The sequence below is a fragment of the Rhamphochromis longiceps genome, linkage group LG16 (genome assembly GCF_057381845.1).
Source record: "Rhamphochromis longiceps isolate RC_006_pf linkage group LG16, R_longiceps_female_GT1.1, whole genome shotgun sequence".
Lineage (NCBI taxonomy): Eukaryota > Metazoa > Chordata > Actinopteri > Cichliformes > Cichlidae > Rhamphochromis > Rhamphochromis longiceps.
This window is the reverse complement of record NC_140572.1, coordinates 7,225,425-7,243,394: the sequence shown is the minus strand read 5'-3', so window position 1 is coordinate 7,243,394 and position 17,970 is coordinate 7,225,425. Positions and strand designations below refer to the sequence as shown.

The following is a 17,970-nucleotide window of genomic DNA, read 5'->3' as shown; positions in this document are numbered from 1 at the left end:
GGGGCTCCTGCTTCAGTGCTTACACTGTGCAAGGCCCAGTTTTCTGACTCTAAAATAAGCAAAGATATTTATTACTCCCATGTCTAGTTAGGGGATGAACACTGTTAATCCTAGAAAAGTTGATGAGTCTAGCGAAAACAGATGCACTATACAGATAGATGGATAGACTATACAATGGATTAAATAATTGTGTACTGGTCTCATATTGAATTTATGGTATTTTGGATTTTGATCTAAACTAAAACTGCACTGCCCCAATCACTGCTCACTGTCTGTAGTGCATACTCCTCTACTCTTATTAACTGAAAGCACTGAACATTGCTTTCAGTAAGAGTTTGTGGACTTAAATATCTGATCTATGTATATTTCTAGCTTAATGACAAGAAAAATTCATCAGTATATCTACCTCAGTCATATTGGTTTTTGTTTGATTTAAAATTGTTACTTACATCACTGCGCTGTTGGGACACTCTCTTGGCCAGCTCCAATTCAGGAGGATCAGGCAAGGAAGTATACTTAGCCTTGCGCTCATGGTGGCCCTTCTTATAGTGAACCTGTCAATCACAACAGGAGTTAACATTTACTAAGACGCTCAATTCGTCAACATCAATACCTGACTTTCATGCACAGTTTGCCTCTACCTAAATAGACTGGTAATTTCCATGCATCGGGAAAAAAGTTTAACAACACAGAACCCAAGAGGAAGGAGACGTACAGATAACAGCTGTAATAAGAGCTTGACCTGATATAGCACCATGCACGATATATAATTTTCAATATTAGGTATTTACCGATATAATCAAATTAAAACATTAAGAGATGGAGGAAACACCCTCCAACGATATTACGAGTTTTGAGTCTTTTCTATCTTATCACCAGAGGGCGCTCTGCAACTTCCTTGTTAGCAACGTGTTTGGAACAGCACAATCACACCAACCAGCTGATCTGAGCAGAGCGTAAGGTTTTGTTACGCGACTTGTCATGGCACTAAAATATTATTATCTTTAAACTGCAGTCACATATTATCTTAATAACAACTCATATGTAACAACACACAACGAATGTTGGAGAAAATTTTTTCCTGTGTCTGAAAGAAAAAAATACTGGCCGATTCTTAAATCTTGGTCATCACCAAGTATCATCGTCACTGATAGAGGATAAGGTCAAAAAGTATCAGATCGATACTTTGTGATCCTATCTGTACGGAAGAGGATTAGTACGGGAGAGGATTAGGGCAACCGGGGGGGGGGGAGCGGGCATGTCTTTTTTTCTTCTTTTCTAGAATTCTGATGTAACCCACCTAAAATCTGCCTCATGAAAATGAACTGCTGTTCCCCAAGAATGTCAGTAGGTGGCACTATGAGATTGTTTAGTGCTTGTGAACTTGAGTTGAGAACTATAGAGAAGGAGAATAGCGCTAAGGCTACGTATGCTGGTCGGAGCTACTCACAGAGTTTTTCCTTAACCTTTTTCTTGAACAAGGATTGTGTGTGAAGACACAAATTGGATTTTACTTTTCCGCTTGTTGGGAAACGCGGACACTTTTTGTTGATGCTGATGTACCTCTGTTTTTGTGTTTTTTGTTCATTTCCGGTTGGTTTTTTTGTTGGAGTCTAAAGTTGCGAGCCAGGATTCCGGATCCCCAGCTGCGATGCAGGAAAGATTTCCAGCCTACTTAGAAGTGACAACTGCGTTACTTCTTGACAGATAAGCTTATGAGATCTCAGAACAATACACTACCCGGGTAGTACTACTAACATTAACACTATACACACACACTCACACACCTGAACTGAAAAGACTGAAAAGAACTCTGAACACTGAACTCTGAACTCTAAAACTGAATACACAGACTGACAAATATGGACAATTGGAACTGTTGTGAACTGTTGAATGACTGTTTTTGGTTTTGTTTTGAATAAATGTTGACTGTTCTTTTAGCTGTGTGTCATTCGCTCCTTAGTCGATTCCTAGAGGCCATAAGCCTAAGATCCTAACTTTCTCTACATTCAGTAGTGGTAAAGTATCGTGTGTTACATAGTACCTTTTCGTGGCGAGCCAGCCAGGAGCGATTAAGACACAGCTAATATTGAAATTATAGCATTCTGCAATAGCATAGTTAATTTTGAGATTGTGATTTATTGTGATAAGCTTTCAACTAAGACAACATTGAAAAGAGATGGATTTGGTACAGAATTACGGGGTGGATTTTAAACGGTCCATCAGTATTACTGGAGTTACTAGTTTCGATTCTGATGCTGATATTATTGCTTCCTTAGAGAAGTATGGGGTGGTAACAAGGATTCTGAGGGTCCCAAATGCACAACCAGATTGTGGGGAAACTGTTATTGCTGAGTTTGAGTCAGAGATTACAATGGGGGATAACGAGTCAGATTTTCCCCTTGAGATTGAAAATGTGACCAACAAGAATGTAAAATGGCAGGCTAGTCGCATTGAAATGCCAGCACTCCATCAAACTCCAGACCCTGTTTTGGCTGACTCAAGTGATGAAAGTGTTGACAGTTATTCTGACCACAGTACTACACCCTTGATAAAGACAGAAAAGTTAAAGTACAACCACAGACGGCCCCTTACATCCCAGCCAGTCACCCATTCAACTAAATCTCAGACTTGTAGAGTTGTTAAACCAAAGACTACTCCAACCAGACTTCCAGTGGTGACAGATGAAGTAACAAACCCACCAGAGATACAGCGTATAGTAGTGGAACATGTAATCAGAAATGACTCTGTCGCTACACATGGCCAATCCAAATGGTTACGCTCATTCTCAGGCCGTGTGCCAAAAACCCCCGGAGAAGTGGATTTTGAAACGTGGTGTTTACATGTTGAACTAATGTTCAATGATGGCACTCCAGTTGACATTCAGCGGAGGAAAATACTAGAGAGTCTTCTTCCCCCAGCATCAGATGTTGTGAAGCAACTTAGTTATTCAGCACATCCACGAGAATATGTCAGGCTGTTAGATTCTGCATATGGTCTTGTGGAGGATGGTGAGGAGATATTTGCAAGGTTCCTGAACACAAATCAAAATCCAGGTGAGAAAGCTTCTGATTACCTACAGAGGCTGCAAGCTCTCCTTAACACTGCTGTAAGCAGGAATGGTGTGATTCCAGCAGATGCAAGTCGACATTTGCTAAAGCAGTTCAAACGGGGTTGCTGGGACCATAACTTGGTCCTGCAACTGGAACTAAAGAAAGAGACCACGCCTGAGTTTGCAGAGCTTCTGCTAGAGCTGAGGACTGAAGAGGACAGAAGGGCTTCTAAGCTGGACCGGATGCAACGTCATTTTGGGCCTACCAAGATAAAACCAATTGCACACATGCATTCTGTCCCTGACTTCCCACATCACACTGACCCAAGTGCAAGTGTATTGCAGGCCTATATCTCTGAAACTGAGAGTCTAAAGAAGCAGGTTGCAGAACTGCAATTGCAACTGATGACAAAACCATCTAAAAAGCAAAGAAAGCGACAAGTTAAAGCAATGGAAACAACACAAGAGCCACCCGTACCTGTAATTGAAACTCTGGTACACCAAATTCCACCACGAACCCAAGTGAGAGCTGAGCCCAAGGCTTGGTTCTGTTTTAGGTGCGGTGAAGACGGCCACATAGCCAGGAACTGTGAAAATGCTATAAACAAGGCTGTGGTTGATCAAAAGTACAAAGAACTAAAAGCCAGACAGGAAGAATGGAAAGCCCAGCAGCAGGGTCAAGCTTTAAACTGGAGCAGGTTCCGGTAAGGGGACATACGGGAACCAAGAACATTCACAATAGTCCCAAGTCAGAACAGAGATGTCAAAGTAAACAACAACATGCTGAATCCATTCCGAATCACCTTCCAAATAGATTAGTTGGATCAAGATCTCTTGCAGAGGTTAAGATTGGGGAACTATCACATGGTTGCCTCATTGATTCAGGGTCTCAGGTTACCACAATTTCAAAATCATTTCAGTTGACCCACTTACCTTCTCATCCTCTTTTGCCATTAAATGATCTGTTAGAGGTTGAAGGTGCTGCAGGCCAAATTGTCCCTTATCTTGGGTACATTGAAGTTGACATCACTTTCCCACAGAGTTTCACGGGGAAGGACAAAGTTGTAACTATTCTAGCTTTAATTGTCCCAGATCACAGAGCAAATTCGGAAATTCCAGTCCTCATTGGTACAAATGCCCTTGACGTCTTGTATGAGGACTTCAATGAGCAAATGACCATTCCTGAGCATTGTGCTTACGCCCCTCTCATTAGACATTTGCATGCTATCTACAGAAGTAAAACAAAAACTGATAGTTTTGTGGGGACAGTCAAGTCACAATGTAAAACCAACTTAGTAATTCCAGCTGGTCAGAAAATAGCCTTAAATGGTCGTGTCAGAAATGTCTGTGCAGGCCCTGGATCCACTCTTCTAGTCGAACCCCACAGCCAGTCCAGCCTACCAGGTGGCTTGATATTTTCCAGCTATGTAATGTCAAAGCCACGACAGACATCCTTCAAAGTTCCCATTCTCCTAAAAAATGAGACAACGCATGATATCATTCTGCCAGCTCACCGTCCTTTGGCAGCGATATCTGTCCCACTTTCAGTTTCTCCTGCGAGGTCTGAATGTATGAATCGAACTGGAAGTTCAGAGCAGAAACATGCTCAGTGTTACACCACCCACGAAGTACAACCAAGTGACAAAATCCAGTTCGATTTTGGTGACTCACCCCTGTCAAACGAGTGGAAAGACAGGATCGCCGAGAAGCTGAATTCCGTGTCTGATGTTTTTGCTAGGGGTGAACTTGATTATGGTCACACCACAGTGGTGAGACATAAGATTCGGCTCTCTGATCCAACGCCTTTTAAACAAAGGCCAAGGCCCATTCATCCCTCTGATTATGAAGCTGTCCGCCTTCATTTGGAGCAGCTGTGCAACAGCAACATTATTAGAGAGTCCGAGAGTCCATTTGCTTCACCAATTGTAGTTGTGAAAAAGAAAAATGGGCAGATCCGCCTTTGTGTGGATTACAGAAAGTTGAACAACCAGACGATCAAAGACGCTTATGCCTTGCCCAATATAGAAGAGGCATTTACAGCTCTGTCAGGATCCAAATGGTTTTCTGTTATGGATTTAAAGTCTGGATATTACCAGGTAGAGGTGGAAGAAGAGGATAAACACAAGACGGCTTTTGTCACACCCATGGGGTTTTGGGAATTCAACAGGATGCCCCAAGGAGTCACTAATGCTCCAAGCACTTTTCAAAGAGTTATGGAGAAATGCATGGGCTCCATGAACCTCAAGGAAGTACTGGTCTTTCTTGATGATCTTATAGTGTTCTCCAATACTTTGGAGGAACATGAAGAAAGGCTCCTGCGAGTTCTGAACAGACTAAAAGAATTTGGTCTCAAACTTTCACCTGAGAAATGTCACTTTTTCCAAAAGTCAGTGAGGTATTTAGGACACATTGTCTCAGAACAGGGAGTGAAGACTGATCCTGATAAAATATCTGCCCTCACCACATGGCCCAGACCCACAAACCTGTCAGAACTGAAGTCATTTTTAGGCTTCACTGGCTATTATCGCAGGTTTGTCAAAGACTATTCTAAAATTGCTAGGCCATTGAATGATTTGACAGCTGGTTATGTCCCTGCCAGGAAGCTGAAACACCACAAATCACCGTCAAACGGCGACTTGAACAGTCCTTTTAATGAGAAATGGACTCCCTCATGTGAGGAAGCTTTCACGACCCTCATTGAGAAGTTGACATCTGCACCAGTGCTTGGGTTTGCTGACCCCAGAAAAGCCTATGTTTTACACACCGATGCCAGTTCACATGGACTTGGTGCAGCCCTATACCAGGAAGAAGATGGTCGGTTAAGAGTCATTGCCTATGCTAGCAGAGGGCTGTCTAACTGTGAAAGAAGGTACCCCACTCACAAACTTGAATTTCTTGCGTTGAAGTGGGCAGTTACTGACAAGTTTGCTGATTATTTGTATGGAGCTGACTTCACTGTCATGACTGACAATAACCCACTGACCTACGTGTTAACATCTGCTAAACTTGATGCAACTGGACATCGATGGCTTGCTGCTTTGTCGAATTTCAATTTCAACATACAGTACAGAGCCGGAAAAAGAAATCAGGATGCGGATGGATTATCGAGACGGCCGCATGTTTCTGTTGAAACTGATGACAGTACAACTGCTGAGGATGAGAGAGTAAAGCAATTCATTGCAAAGTTTACGGAAGAGGGAAATAGTGCAACATTTCCAAAGGATGCTCTAAAAGCTGTATGCGAGAAGCACCAAGTACACATATCTCCTGACACTACTTACCACTACTGCTACTACTTACCTGCTGCAGTGGAGTGTTTGGCAGTGGATGCAAGTGCGATACCTGACGAGTTTGTTCAAGCCGACATTCTGACTGGTACTAGCACTCTTCCTCAACTCTCCCAACAAGATTGGGCTGCAGAACAAAGGCGTGACCCTATAATAAGCAGAGTCATAGACCTTGTCCATACAGGAAAACGCCTTTCCTATCGTCTTAGGCAAAAGGAGGAAAGGGAAGTCCAACTCATGTTAAGAGTACAGGATCAGTTGTCCCTAATAGATAATGTCTTGTACCGGAAACGAGTGAGCCAGGGCCAGACTCTTTTTCAACTAGTGCTTCCGAAGGAGTACAGGGAAGTAGCTCTTGAAAGTCTTCATGATGCAGTAGGTCACATGGGATTGGAAAGAACTGTTGACCTTGTGAGAACACGTTTCTTTTGGCCCCGAATGTTCCTAGATGTTGAAATGAAAATCAGAACATGTGAAAGGTGCATCCGCCGCAAGGCTAGAGCTGAGAAATCTGCCCCACTGGTAAATATTAAAACCAGTCGACCACTTGAGTTGGTGTGCATGGACTATTTGTCTCTAGAACCTGATAGCCGAGGAACAAAGAATATTCTGGTGATAACGGATCACTTTACGAAGTTTGCTGTTGCAGTGCCAACTCCAGACCAGAAGGAAAAGACCGTTGCCAAGGCCCTGTGGGACAAATTCATCATTCACTATGGCATACCAGAGCGGTTGCATAGTGATCAGGGCCGTAATTTTGAATCTGCAGTCATCAAAAACTTATGCCAAATGTTAGGCATAAAAAAATCAAGAACAACCCCCTATCATCCCCGTGGTAATCCAGTAGAACGGTTTAACCGTACACTGCTAGGGATGCTTGGAACACTCCAAGAAGACGACAAACTAAAATGGCGTGATCATGTGCAGCCATTGGCTCACGCCTACAATTGCACAAAAAATGACACAACTGGGTATTCACCCTATCAGCTCATGTTTGGGAGACAGCCAAATCTTCCAATTGATGTGGCTTTTGGACTTAATGTGAGTAGGCAGGACAGTGTAACTCACAGTGAATATGTGAAGAAGCTCAGGGAAAGCCTACAGGAAAGTTACAAACTTGCTGTGGAATATAGCGAGAAAACTGCCCTACGCAATAAGTCAAGATATGATCTAAAAGTGAGAGAATCCACCTTGGAGGTTGGAGATCGTGTTCTTGTCAAGAATGTTGGAATACGAGGGAAACACAAACTAGCTGACAGATGGAGTCAGACGGTCTACAAAGTTGTAAAACAGCTCAATGACTCTCCTGTATATGTTGTTGCTCCACTCAAGTCAGATGGGCCTGAGAGGACACTGCATAGAGACTTACTGTTACCGTGTGGGTTTCTGTCATGCTCAGCGCCAATCGAACCCAGTCATGGAAGCCAAGAGAAAGAGACACCCAAAGGCGACACCTCCAAAGAGAATCCATTTTCTGAAGTTGAAGGAGACTATCATTATCTGGGTGATAATGACATTGTGGATTATGACTTTCCAGTAGTTTACGAAGAAGTCAATTACCCGGCTTTCATTACTGTCAGTGAAATCCCCAAAGCAACTGAGTCTGTGTCAGAACAAAGTGTGGACCGGGACGAGTCTGATCTAAACCCTGCAGTAAAGGAGTTTCATTCTGCACCCGTGGAGCTGGATGAGGGCGATGGTTCACTTCAAGGTTCTAGTGGAAATGACATTGGAAATGACCCTCCAATGAAAGAAACAGGTGTTATTGTTAATGAGGAATATTCATCTGTTCATGATTCATGTGCTGATATAGATCCAGCTACAGAAAATGATGTTGAACCTTTGGAAAAGGTTATTGACGTAACTCAGGAGCAGTACCAAACTGAAACAACCGGGTTGTCGGATGGAAAAGAGGGGAGTGATAGATATGGATTGGAGGCAGAAGTTGCTAAAGATGAAAAACCTCCAGAAACAAGAGAAATCAGGCGGTCAACTAGGAACAGGACTGAACCTAGCAGACTAACCTACAACACCTTGGGAAATCCCTTAACATTAGTGATGCATTCTCTTTTAAACAGTCTTGATCAGGTTTTTTCACGTGCCCTTGACTCAAACCCTTCCCCATGTGTTGGTAGAGTAAAAACCATTTAAAGTGACTGCTGTCATGCAGGGATGCATGCCCATTTAGGGGGGGAGGGATGTAACCCACCTAAAATCTGCCTCATGAAAATGAACTGCTGTTCCCCAAGAATGTCAGTAGGTGGCACTATGAGATTGTTTAGTGCTTGTGAACTTGAGTTGAGAACTATAGAGAAGGAGAATAGCGCTAAGGCTACGTATGCTGGTCGGAGCTACTCACAGAGTTTTTCCTTAACCTTTTTCTTGAACAAGGATTGTGTGTGAAGACACAAATTGGATTTTACTTTTCCGCTTGTTGGGAAACGCGGACACTTTTTGTTGATGCTGATGTACCTCTGTTTTTGTGTTTTTTGTTCATTTCCGGTTGGTTTTTTTGTTGGAGTCTAAAGTTGCGAGCCAGGATTCCGGATCCCCAGCTGCGATGCAGGAAAGATTTCCAGCCTACTTAGAAGTGACAACTGCGTTACTTCTTGACAGATAAGCTTATGAGATCTCAGAACAATACACTACCCGGGTAGTACTACTAACATTAACACTATACACACACACTCACACACCTGAACTGAAAAGACTGAAAAGAACTCTGAACACTGAACTCTGAACTCTAAAACTGAATACACAGACTGACAAATATGGACAATTGGAACTGTTGTGAACTGTTGAATGACTGTTTTTGGTTTTGTTTTGAATAAATGTTGACTGTTCTTTTAGCTGTGTGTCATTCGCTCCTTAGTCGATTCCTAGAGGCCATAAGCCTAAGATCCTAACTTTCTCTACATTCAGTAGTGGTAAAGTATCGTGTGTTACACTGAGATTAAAGTCAGAATTCTGTGAAAAAAGTCAGAATTCTAAGAAGAAAAGTGAGAATGCTGACTTTATTCTCAGGATTCTGTGAAAAAAGTCAGAATTCTAAGAAAAAAAGTCAGAATTCTGAGGGGAAAAAAGTCAGAATTCTGAGAAAAAAAGTCAAAATTCTGTGAAAAAAGTCAGAATTCTAAGGAAAAAAGTCAGAATTCTGAGAAAAAAAGTCAAAATTCTGAGGAAAAAGTCAGAATTCTGAGGGGAAAAAAACAGAATTCTGACTAATCTCAGAATTCTAAGAAAAAAGTCAGAATTCTAAGAAAAAATGATTCTGTGAAAAAAGTCAGAATTCTAAGAAAAAAAGTCAGAATTCTGAGAAAAAAAGTCAAGATTCTGAGAAAAAAAAGTCAGAATTCTGAGGGGGAAAAACAGAATTCTGACTAATCTCAGAATTCTAAGAAAAAAGTCAGAATTCTGAGATTAAAGTCAGAATTCTAAGAGAGGGGGGGGGAGCGGGCATGTCTTTTTTTCTTCTTTTCTAGAATTCTGAGATTAAAGTTGGAATTCTGAGAAAAAACTCAGAATTCTGAGATTAAAGTCAGAATTCTAAGAGAAAAGTCAGAATTCTGTGAAAAAAGTCAGAATTCTAAGAAGAAAAGTGAGAATGCTGACTTTAATCTCAGAATTCTGTGAAAAAAAGTCAGAATTCTGAGAAAAAAAGTCAAAATTCTGAGAAAAAAGTCAGAATTCTGAGGGGGAAAAAACGGAATTCTGACTAATCTCAGAATTCTAAGAAAAAAGTCAGAATTCTAAGAAAAAATGATTCTGTGAAAAAAGTCAGAATTCTAAGAAAAAAAGTCAGAATTCTGAGAAAAAAAGTCAAGATTCTGAGAAAAAAAGTCAGAATTCTGAGGGGGAAAAACAGAATTCTGACTAATCTCAGAATTCTAAGAAAAAAAGTCAGAATTCTAAGAAAAAATAATTCTGTGAAAAAAGTCAGAATTCTGACTAATCTCAGAATTCTGACTTTAATCTCAGAATTCCGAGAAAAAAGTCAGAATTCCGAGAAAAAAGTCAGAATTCTGCGAAAAAAAATCAGAATTCTGACTAATCTCAGAATTCTAAGAAAAAAGTCAGAATTCTAAGAAAAAAGTCAGAATTCTAAGAAAAAAAAATTCTGAGAAAAAAGTTAGAATTCCAAGAAAAAAGTCAAAATTCTGAGAAAATATTCAGAATTCGGAGAAAAAAAGTCAGAATTCTGAGGTTAATCTCAGAATTCTGACATTTTCCTCAGAATTCTGGAAAAGAAAAAAAAAATGATGTGCCCACTTTTTTTCCCCAGTGACCCTAGTCCTCTTCTGTATATCTCATATCAGTTGGGCTCTAATTGTAAATTGTCCTAAATGTAAGTTAAACTGTGATGTATGACACATCCGAGTCAGCACAAACAAGTGGACACTGAGAGGAACATTTCAACATCTTTACACACACCATACGTGTTTTGTAATTAACAGTGTGGTAATTGTCAATTGTCTTGTAACACTACAAGAAATAACACTAGTAACTGTCTAAAATAGAAAGCTCTAGGTGGTGTAATTCTATGTTATAATTTGCGTAATTTTATTTGTCTGTATAAAATGTTTTTGTTCTTTCAAAAAGCAATTTAATGATGCAGAGATAGTTAAAATGTATAGATTTGAAGAATTAACAACTTATAATATAGTATATATCATATTATAAGACATATCAAAACAGACACATTAAAGCAGAGGCTGGCTCAATACAGTGTTTTGTTTTTTGCAGATATAATAACCACAAACACACATTGAAAGTCTGAATAACACGACAGATATAGATAATAAATTTTACTTACATCACTAAGGACCTCCTGAGCCTTGGCCACCCTACGGAGCTCAGGACTGTCACTGTAGGGGTAGTACATGGTCTTATCTTCATCCCAGGCCTCGGTATAAAGTTTCTGAACAAGGTGTAACGTTATCACTTACTACGTGAATATAAAACATTTTAACAGATATTATAGAATTGTTAAATTATGCAATTATGTAATTTGGAATTTTTTTTAAAACTTTGGACTTAAAAGTCAGCCCTTGAATGCTACACTGGACTTACTTTGCTGTAGTTAGCAGCATTCTTCACAGCCTGAACCAGCTCAGGAGCATCAGGAGGCAGCAGGTACCTGTCCTTGGTCTCATCCCACTTCTGTCTGTACAGAACCTATAAGAGATAACAACAGCATTTGTGTTATACAATCAGCATTAACGTCATATTTATTCATTCTCTTTGTATGTTGGGAGATTTGGGTAACTTACCTTGCTGATCAGCTCAGATACATGCTTGACGTGGGCAATCTCTCTTGCTTCACCGTCGTACAAGCTGGTTGTCCGAGCTTTGTTTCCCTCCATACGGTATTTAACCTGAAGATAATGCATGTTATTTCAAATTATTCCTCAGTAAAGCAAGATCCAATCATATTTGAGACCAGAGGCATATTTTTATGTTTTATAGTGTATTCATCATATCTTAAAGAGTACCTCGCTAAGCTGCTCCTGGGCCTTCCTGATACGAATCATTTCAGGCGTATCAGTAACGATGGCAGGCGGTGTCCCTTTGGACATTTCATAAGCCTGGCGATACTTATTCTGTCAGGGACAACGGTCATAAAATTTAAGTAAGTAATTAATGTCATACAAAGCAGGAAAACAACCAACAAGTAAAAGCAAGTAAAAAGTCAAATAAATGTGTATATATACATGCAAATAAAAACTCAAACTTGTTTCTTACGTGGCTGAACTGCTCCAGCATCTTCTGGCTATGGGCCAGGTATGGAGTCATGAACTTGGAAGTATCCACCTTGACCTTCTTCCTTACTTTCCTGGTGGGCAAGCCAGACTGGGAGAGGACAGAAGAATACAATTAAAGACCAAACTAACACATGGATCTCGTTTTATTGATTACGGTAGGGGGAATTGCCAGGAAGGAAAACGACAGGGAAAGCAAAAGGACTGGTGATACTTTCAAAAAGCAAACTTCTAGATATTTAATTACACTTCAATGCAAATGTGTCGACTGGACAATGATCTGATATTTTCAATATGAAGCAGGATTCCCACTGCTCTAATTACTCACCTCGAGTTAGTGAAATTATTTAATCATCAATGATTTATTCTATTTGGACAATGGAGATTTTGTATACTAAGGTTACGCCTGCTGAAATGTAAATGAATGAAAGACAAACCCAAGGCAAGCACTTACACCTACATTTTAAATGACTTGCATGCAACACAACATTGAGCAGCACATATCCACAAAGGTTACACTACCATATTATATTTGTTGGCCAGCAAAGCTGCAGGAAACCAAATTACAAAAGCCATGTGTTGTCTTAGTAAAAATGTTGAATCTTAACATATTTAACTTATTATTTAGCTCTAAAAACCTGCCAAAGCCAAACAAGACAGCACATTATCTATACTCTATATACACATGCAGGAAAGAAGGGGGATGCACCATAAGCCATGGGAGACAAGGGTCTCCTGCCCTGCTTGAACCGTTGTGCCTGGGAGGAGGTGTTTTACCTGTAAGAACTGAGTCTTGTGCTCAGTGACAGTCGTCGTTGAAATCTGCTCAACATATTACAAATATAGGAAACACTCTGGTTTTTCAAAATTTCCAGGACAGATTATGGGAGAAACAGCAAAATATTTGTTTGGATTGAGGGTGATTTTTCCACAGCTCTGGCATTCATCAATTACTGCCACTGCCACTTTCAGCACTACGAGTAAGAAATCACTCTACACTGTATCGTGTTAGCAGCTGTTCTAGCAAATGCCCCCAGGCAGGCTAATAAGTAGAAACAGAGAAGGTTGTCATCGGGGATTTTTGGTGTAACCTACTTATCACCGGTCCACTCAAATAGAGTCACCTAAAGGAGGGGCAAAATTTCCAAAGGTGAAAATAGTATGGCTGCTGTCTAATTAAGCTTATTTTAAACAGAGGATAAAGAAGCATTAATATTCTATGTGAGCCCGAACAGCCTGAATCTTTGATCGTCTGACCAAGTCTAAAAACACTGCATACTCACATGACAACTGTTCTATTCTTATTTGTTATTTCATATACAAATGCTTTTGTTATCAGTTGCTACAGGACACAACAGTACACAAGCTGTTTGGACAGCTTTGTAATCTCCACGGCTGTTCACACATAGGTCTTATGGGTTTAAAGCACTGATTCAGCCAAACAACAAAACAAGAAAAAAACAAGAAAAAAGCCCCACAATTTAGCTCTAACAAAATCAATTTATACAGGATGTTTTTATTCTGTTAGCTCGGATTTTGAAATATCTCACCAAAGAGCGTTCTACCTTCAACTTAATATAATGCGGGGGTGCTGTATTTAGTTTCTGAGGCTTACATATAAATACACTAAATAAAAGAAAAGTCCCACTCACCTCAGTTAATTTAGAATTTAGAGGGTTTTCTTTTAACTTTTTGTAAAAATGCAAATGTGAATTTTTAAATGTAATTTCTAGTGACGACTTAGTCACTGACAGCCTCTCACATACATCCCCATCCAGGAATAGCACTTCTAATTTCTAACTTCCTTCTTCTTAGGATGAAGAGCGTTTACATAACATAAGGTTGAACATTAAGAGACAAGAGACCTTAAAATTTAGGTTAAATGAAAGAAAAGCCAGAGCTGAGAAAGAACATCTCAATCGTTTTTATCAACATTCGTAAGCGGCTTCAGTATATGAATCTCTCAGACAGGAGAGAACCATAGGTGTAGATGAACCACTGTAACTAAGCATCCCTACAGTTCAATGCAAAAACACTCCTTGTCTGCAGGCCACATTCTTCCACGCATCCACCTCCCATAAGCGAATTTCTAGCACTGTGATATTAACCTGTTCCAGCCTATCAGGGGCTGATTTACAGCACAGTGGCCCGTCTAATTTTCTCCCCTCCCTTTCCTCCTTCCTCCACTCTCTGCCAACGTGCTCCAGAAGTCCATTTCTAAATTTGCCTGAATGCCAGATAGAGAACTGTACACTTTGCTCCTTAATGACCTGAGAATTGAAGTCATTTTTTTTTTCCTTTTTAGCGTTTATTATTATTATGATATAGAAACAAGTAAGAAATTTGAAAAGAAATAACTTAAATAATGAGTTTTTCAATGTTTATGTATTATGTATTAAACTAATCATATGTTTTATGTCTGACCTGGACAGCACTATGTTTCTCCCCATTCTGTAAATTAAATACGAAGCCATCTTACATTTTATTGAAAACAATGCATCTTTTCTCCGCAGTACAGATGAAAGTTCTAGTGAAATCAGAGTGTATTGATTTTGAGTGTAATTATCTTTCCTACCTCCCAAACGATTTACATCTCTTCACAAAAGGTAGTAAATCTGTTTGAAACAGTTGATATGTTATATGGGAGTTAAATGATTTTTTAAAAAATGTTTGCTTGGTTTGGATATTCTGACAACCAAGAGCAGTCATTCAGACTCCCCTATAAGATATCAGCAATATTAAGTTTGAACAAATACCAGGCTAACTTTAATCCTAGTTCACCAGGAAATATGGGATTAAATGTTAGCCTTCTGCTTTCACTCTTCCATCAGACACTGTCACAGAGAATGTAAAGGGACAAAAGGGACTCTAAAAGCAGCAAAACTGTGATGAAATCATGGGGGATGTGAGCACTCAATCTGGAGAAATATTTCACATGGGAAAATAGTAACTTCCAGAAACTGGCACACCCCCAAACTGCATGTAATCCAATCTTTGCGTGTCTATCATACACAGGAGGGACGCTATGGGGATTTAGGTGCAAATAGATCATTGCAATATATATTCCTCCTCAAGCAGTGTAGTGAAATCAAATGCTGGGATCTATGGAAAAAAGTCACTTTACATGTCAGACTTGTACGATTACATCTGCTTTACATGTGTTGCTGTCTGGCATATGTCAAAGGCTCAAGTAAAGGTATTTGCAATGCCAAAAGGACACAAATAAAATGCAACATTATATAATTAATAGAACTATTTTTCCATAATTGACTGTTAAGGGCAATCCAGGCCATCAGAAGGAGTCCATCTGAAACAGGATATACCAGCAGTCATGTATGTCTCCCTCCATGAACTGCTGACTGTAAGAGGTATCGTCACTAACCAAACTATTCATAGGGCCTTCCACTGGACTTGGAGATCCCACACTTAAATGTATTAAATGATATCACAGCTGAAGTTCTATTATCCAGATCAAAAGCCAAAATATAAAAAATGCAACAAGAGTACTTTAGGATTTAGTTACATGTGCAATTAAAAAGGGATCCACTTACCCTTTCCACAACCTCCTCCTCCTCCTCCTCCTCCTCCTCCTCATATTCTTCATATTCCTCTACAATTTCTGTCATTTTGAGACGATTTGAGAGATTCTACACAAAACACAGATCACATTTTCAGGTATGCGTTACTCTGAGGGAGTAATATATATATATACATATATATATAAATTAAAAAAAAAAACACCACAGTGTAGTGAAACATAAATGTTCTACGTGTTCTTTCAAAATAAAATCAAAAATTTTAAATGGGATATAATGGGACTTAGAGAAGATAGGACGGCTACACCAGGGATATTTCAACCCTCCTCTTTTTGTATATGTAATATTTATGTAAACATATATATAAACTATAACAGCAGCATATTGGCGTTTAAACAATGTCCTTGCCATACCAGCAAAGGTGTCTCGCAGTAATCTCTGACAGTAAGGAAGCTTCACTTTCCATCCAACAGGGCCTCAAACTGACAGTCCAACTCTGTGATTTGCCCAATTCCTAAACAAAACAATAACACAATGTGTAAAACACTTTACAACTTATTCAATGAATAATTAAACAGGGAGATCTGCAGAGTTTACTGTAATAGGTGAGACACTGACTAATTTTAATAGGCATCTGATTTTTGAATATGTGACTGCCACCCTTCCTCCCTTATGTGCTACAACACAGTTCAAAGGACTGTGCCTCCTGGCTGAAGGTTGGCGACAGCTGTCCAACAGCGCTCCAGCTATTTGACATGTAAGCTAATGCCACAGCCTGATTGGCTGACTCTGTTTAGCAAATGGAGATGCAATACCTTCTGAGGCTGCAGGTTAAATATAGGATTGCATACTAACTACCTTTTTTAGTACATGGATGCTCTCCCTTTGTATTAATATATCTATATTTTCTCTGCAAAAGAACTAAAGAAATCGCCAGAATCATAGAGGTAGAAGGATGAAAAAGCCAGAAAGCTTCAGAGACTATGGAAAGAAAACAAAAAGATTCAGACTCCTGCTGAAATTTCAGATACATCCAAAAGATGGCCTTGTCTCAAGTGACTTGGAGAGTCTTGTAGTTCTGGATTGTTTGGTTACTCCTTCAATGTGTAAAAGATTGTTCACACTCCTTATTCCTCAGCAGGGTATTCTTGGATCCAGATGGCAGCCAAGGATGGAAAATATGGATCTCCAAGCAGATGGAAAGCCATGCAGGGTGCAGACAACATGGATATTTGTTGTTTTTTGTATCCTTTCCTTTGCTTACCGGTTATGTTAAAGTTTATTGGTCTCCCAAGCCACCAAAGCCTCCCCAGCTTCCCTCCAGAGAAACGCTGGGCGACAGCACACAGCTGCGGTTTCTACCCAGGTTATCATGTGGCTGACACAGCCAATCACAGAGAACTGCTCTCGAGTTTCAAAATCTAAATATACCTATCTGATCCTTTCAGAAAAGAGCACCTGTTGAGGGTAATGCATCAGCGGTACAGTTATGAGGAAGGCAGTGGGCACTGGCAGTGGGGTCTCAGGAACACAAAAGTAAAGCCAGACTGTGACAGTGCTACCCAGTGCGAATGGCTTTGTGACAGACGTAATGTTGACAAGCAGCAATTTTCTGTAAAAGATATGGAAGTATGTATGACCAAGGCGTGAGCCGGCGAGGAGAAGGCTAGCTTAAAGCAGAGCATGGTTCTCAGTGTCAGATCTGTTGAGGTCATCCATCAGCTGATCCTGAGCTGACTACATCCTGTTAAGAACCAAGTCAACATCAAGCTGAGGATACAAACCAAGAAATGAGCATATGCCTCCAAAAAGTACAAATTAAAAATGAATAGCTACTCGAAGGTGTTGCTACTACACCACCAATGCCCCTTGAATCAGAAATAAGCCTCTTAGAAATTAAAATGTCTAAGAAAGACTTGATTAATGTATTGAAATTATGACTGAGAACATCTAAATAATATATTTTTAAATGATTTTTTTGCATTGCAATCCTTTAAAATACATCTTTCCTGTTTTACTGCCATGAAAACAGTTTTAGGATTTTTAAATTCATTGTATTCCTCACTGTCACATGTTTTTGTGCACATCAAATGAAGACATTTTCAAAACATGAACAACCATAAAAGTGCAAAATATTGCAATTCCTATTGCTGAAAATACATTTTAAACCTTGTTTGGAAGTTTGAATTAATGCTTAAACTGTAAGCTGTAATGGCCAATTCACCAGCTGCCCACTGCTTTCTATTAAGTTAAAAACACCAAGAGAAGAAATCAATATTTCTGCCATCACAGGGGCAGCTCTAGATGTCCTCCTTTTTCATTCTATAAAACAGAGT

At 39.8% G+C, this 17,970-nt stretch overlaps 1 protein-coding gene across 9 annotated transcripts in view; it reads right to left on the bottom strand.

Annotated features, from left to right (window-relative positions):
• The window catches only part of neb (nebulin), a 70,111-nt gene extending 53,118 nt beyond the window's left edge, over positions 1–16,993 (bottom strand). For 8 of the 9 annotated variants that reach the window (XM_085383426.1, XM_085383427.1, XM_085383420.1 and 5 more), the window contains exons 1-10: positions 16,899–16,993; positions 16,048–16,148; positions 15,650–15,745; positions 12,876–12,920; positions 12,082–12,189; positions 11,832–11,939; positions 11,610–11,714; positions 11,410–11,514; positions 11,153–11,257; positions 450–554 (exon numbers count right to left, since the gene is read on the bottom strand). In XM_085383426.1, the coding sequence (XP_085239552.1) occupies positions 450–554; positions 11,153–11,257; positions 11,410–11,514; positions 11,610–11,714; positions 11,832–11,939; positions 12,082–12,189; positions 12,876–12,920; positions 15,650–15,724 (756 nt within the window). In that variant the 5' untranslated portion in view covers positions 15,725–15,745; positions 16,048–16,148; positions 16,899–16,993. The remainder of the gene's footprint in view (positions 1–449; positions 555–11,152; positions 11,258–11,409; positions 11,515–11,609; positions 11,715–11,831; positions 11,940–12,081; positions 12,190–12,875; positions 12,921–15,649; positions 15,746–16,047; positions 16,149–16,898) is intronic. The other variant, XM_085383419.1, reaches the window with a different exon arrangement.
• Positions 16,994–17,970: the final 977 nt, after the last annotated feature.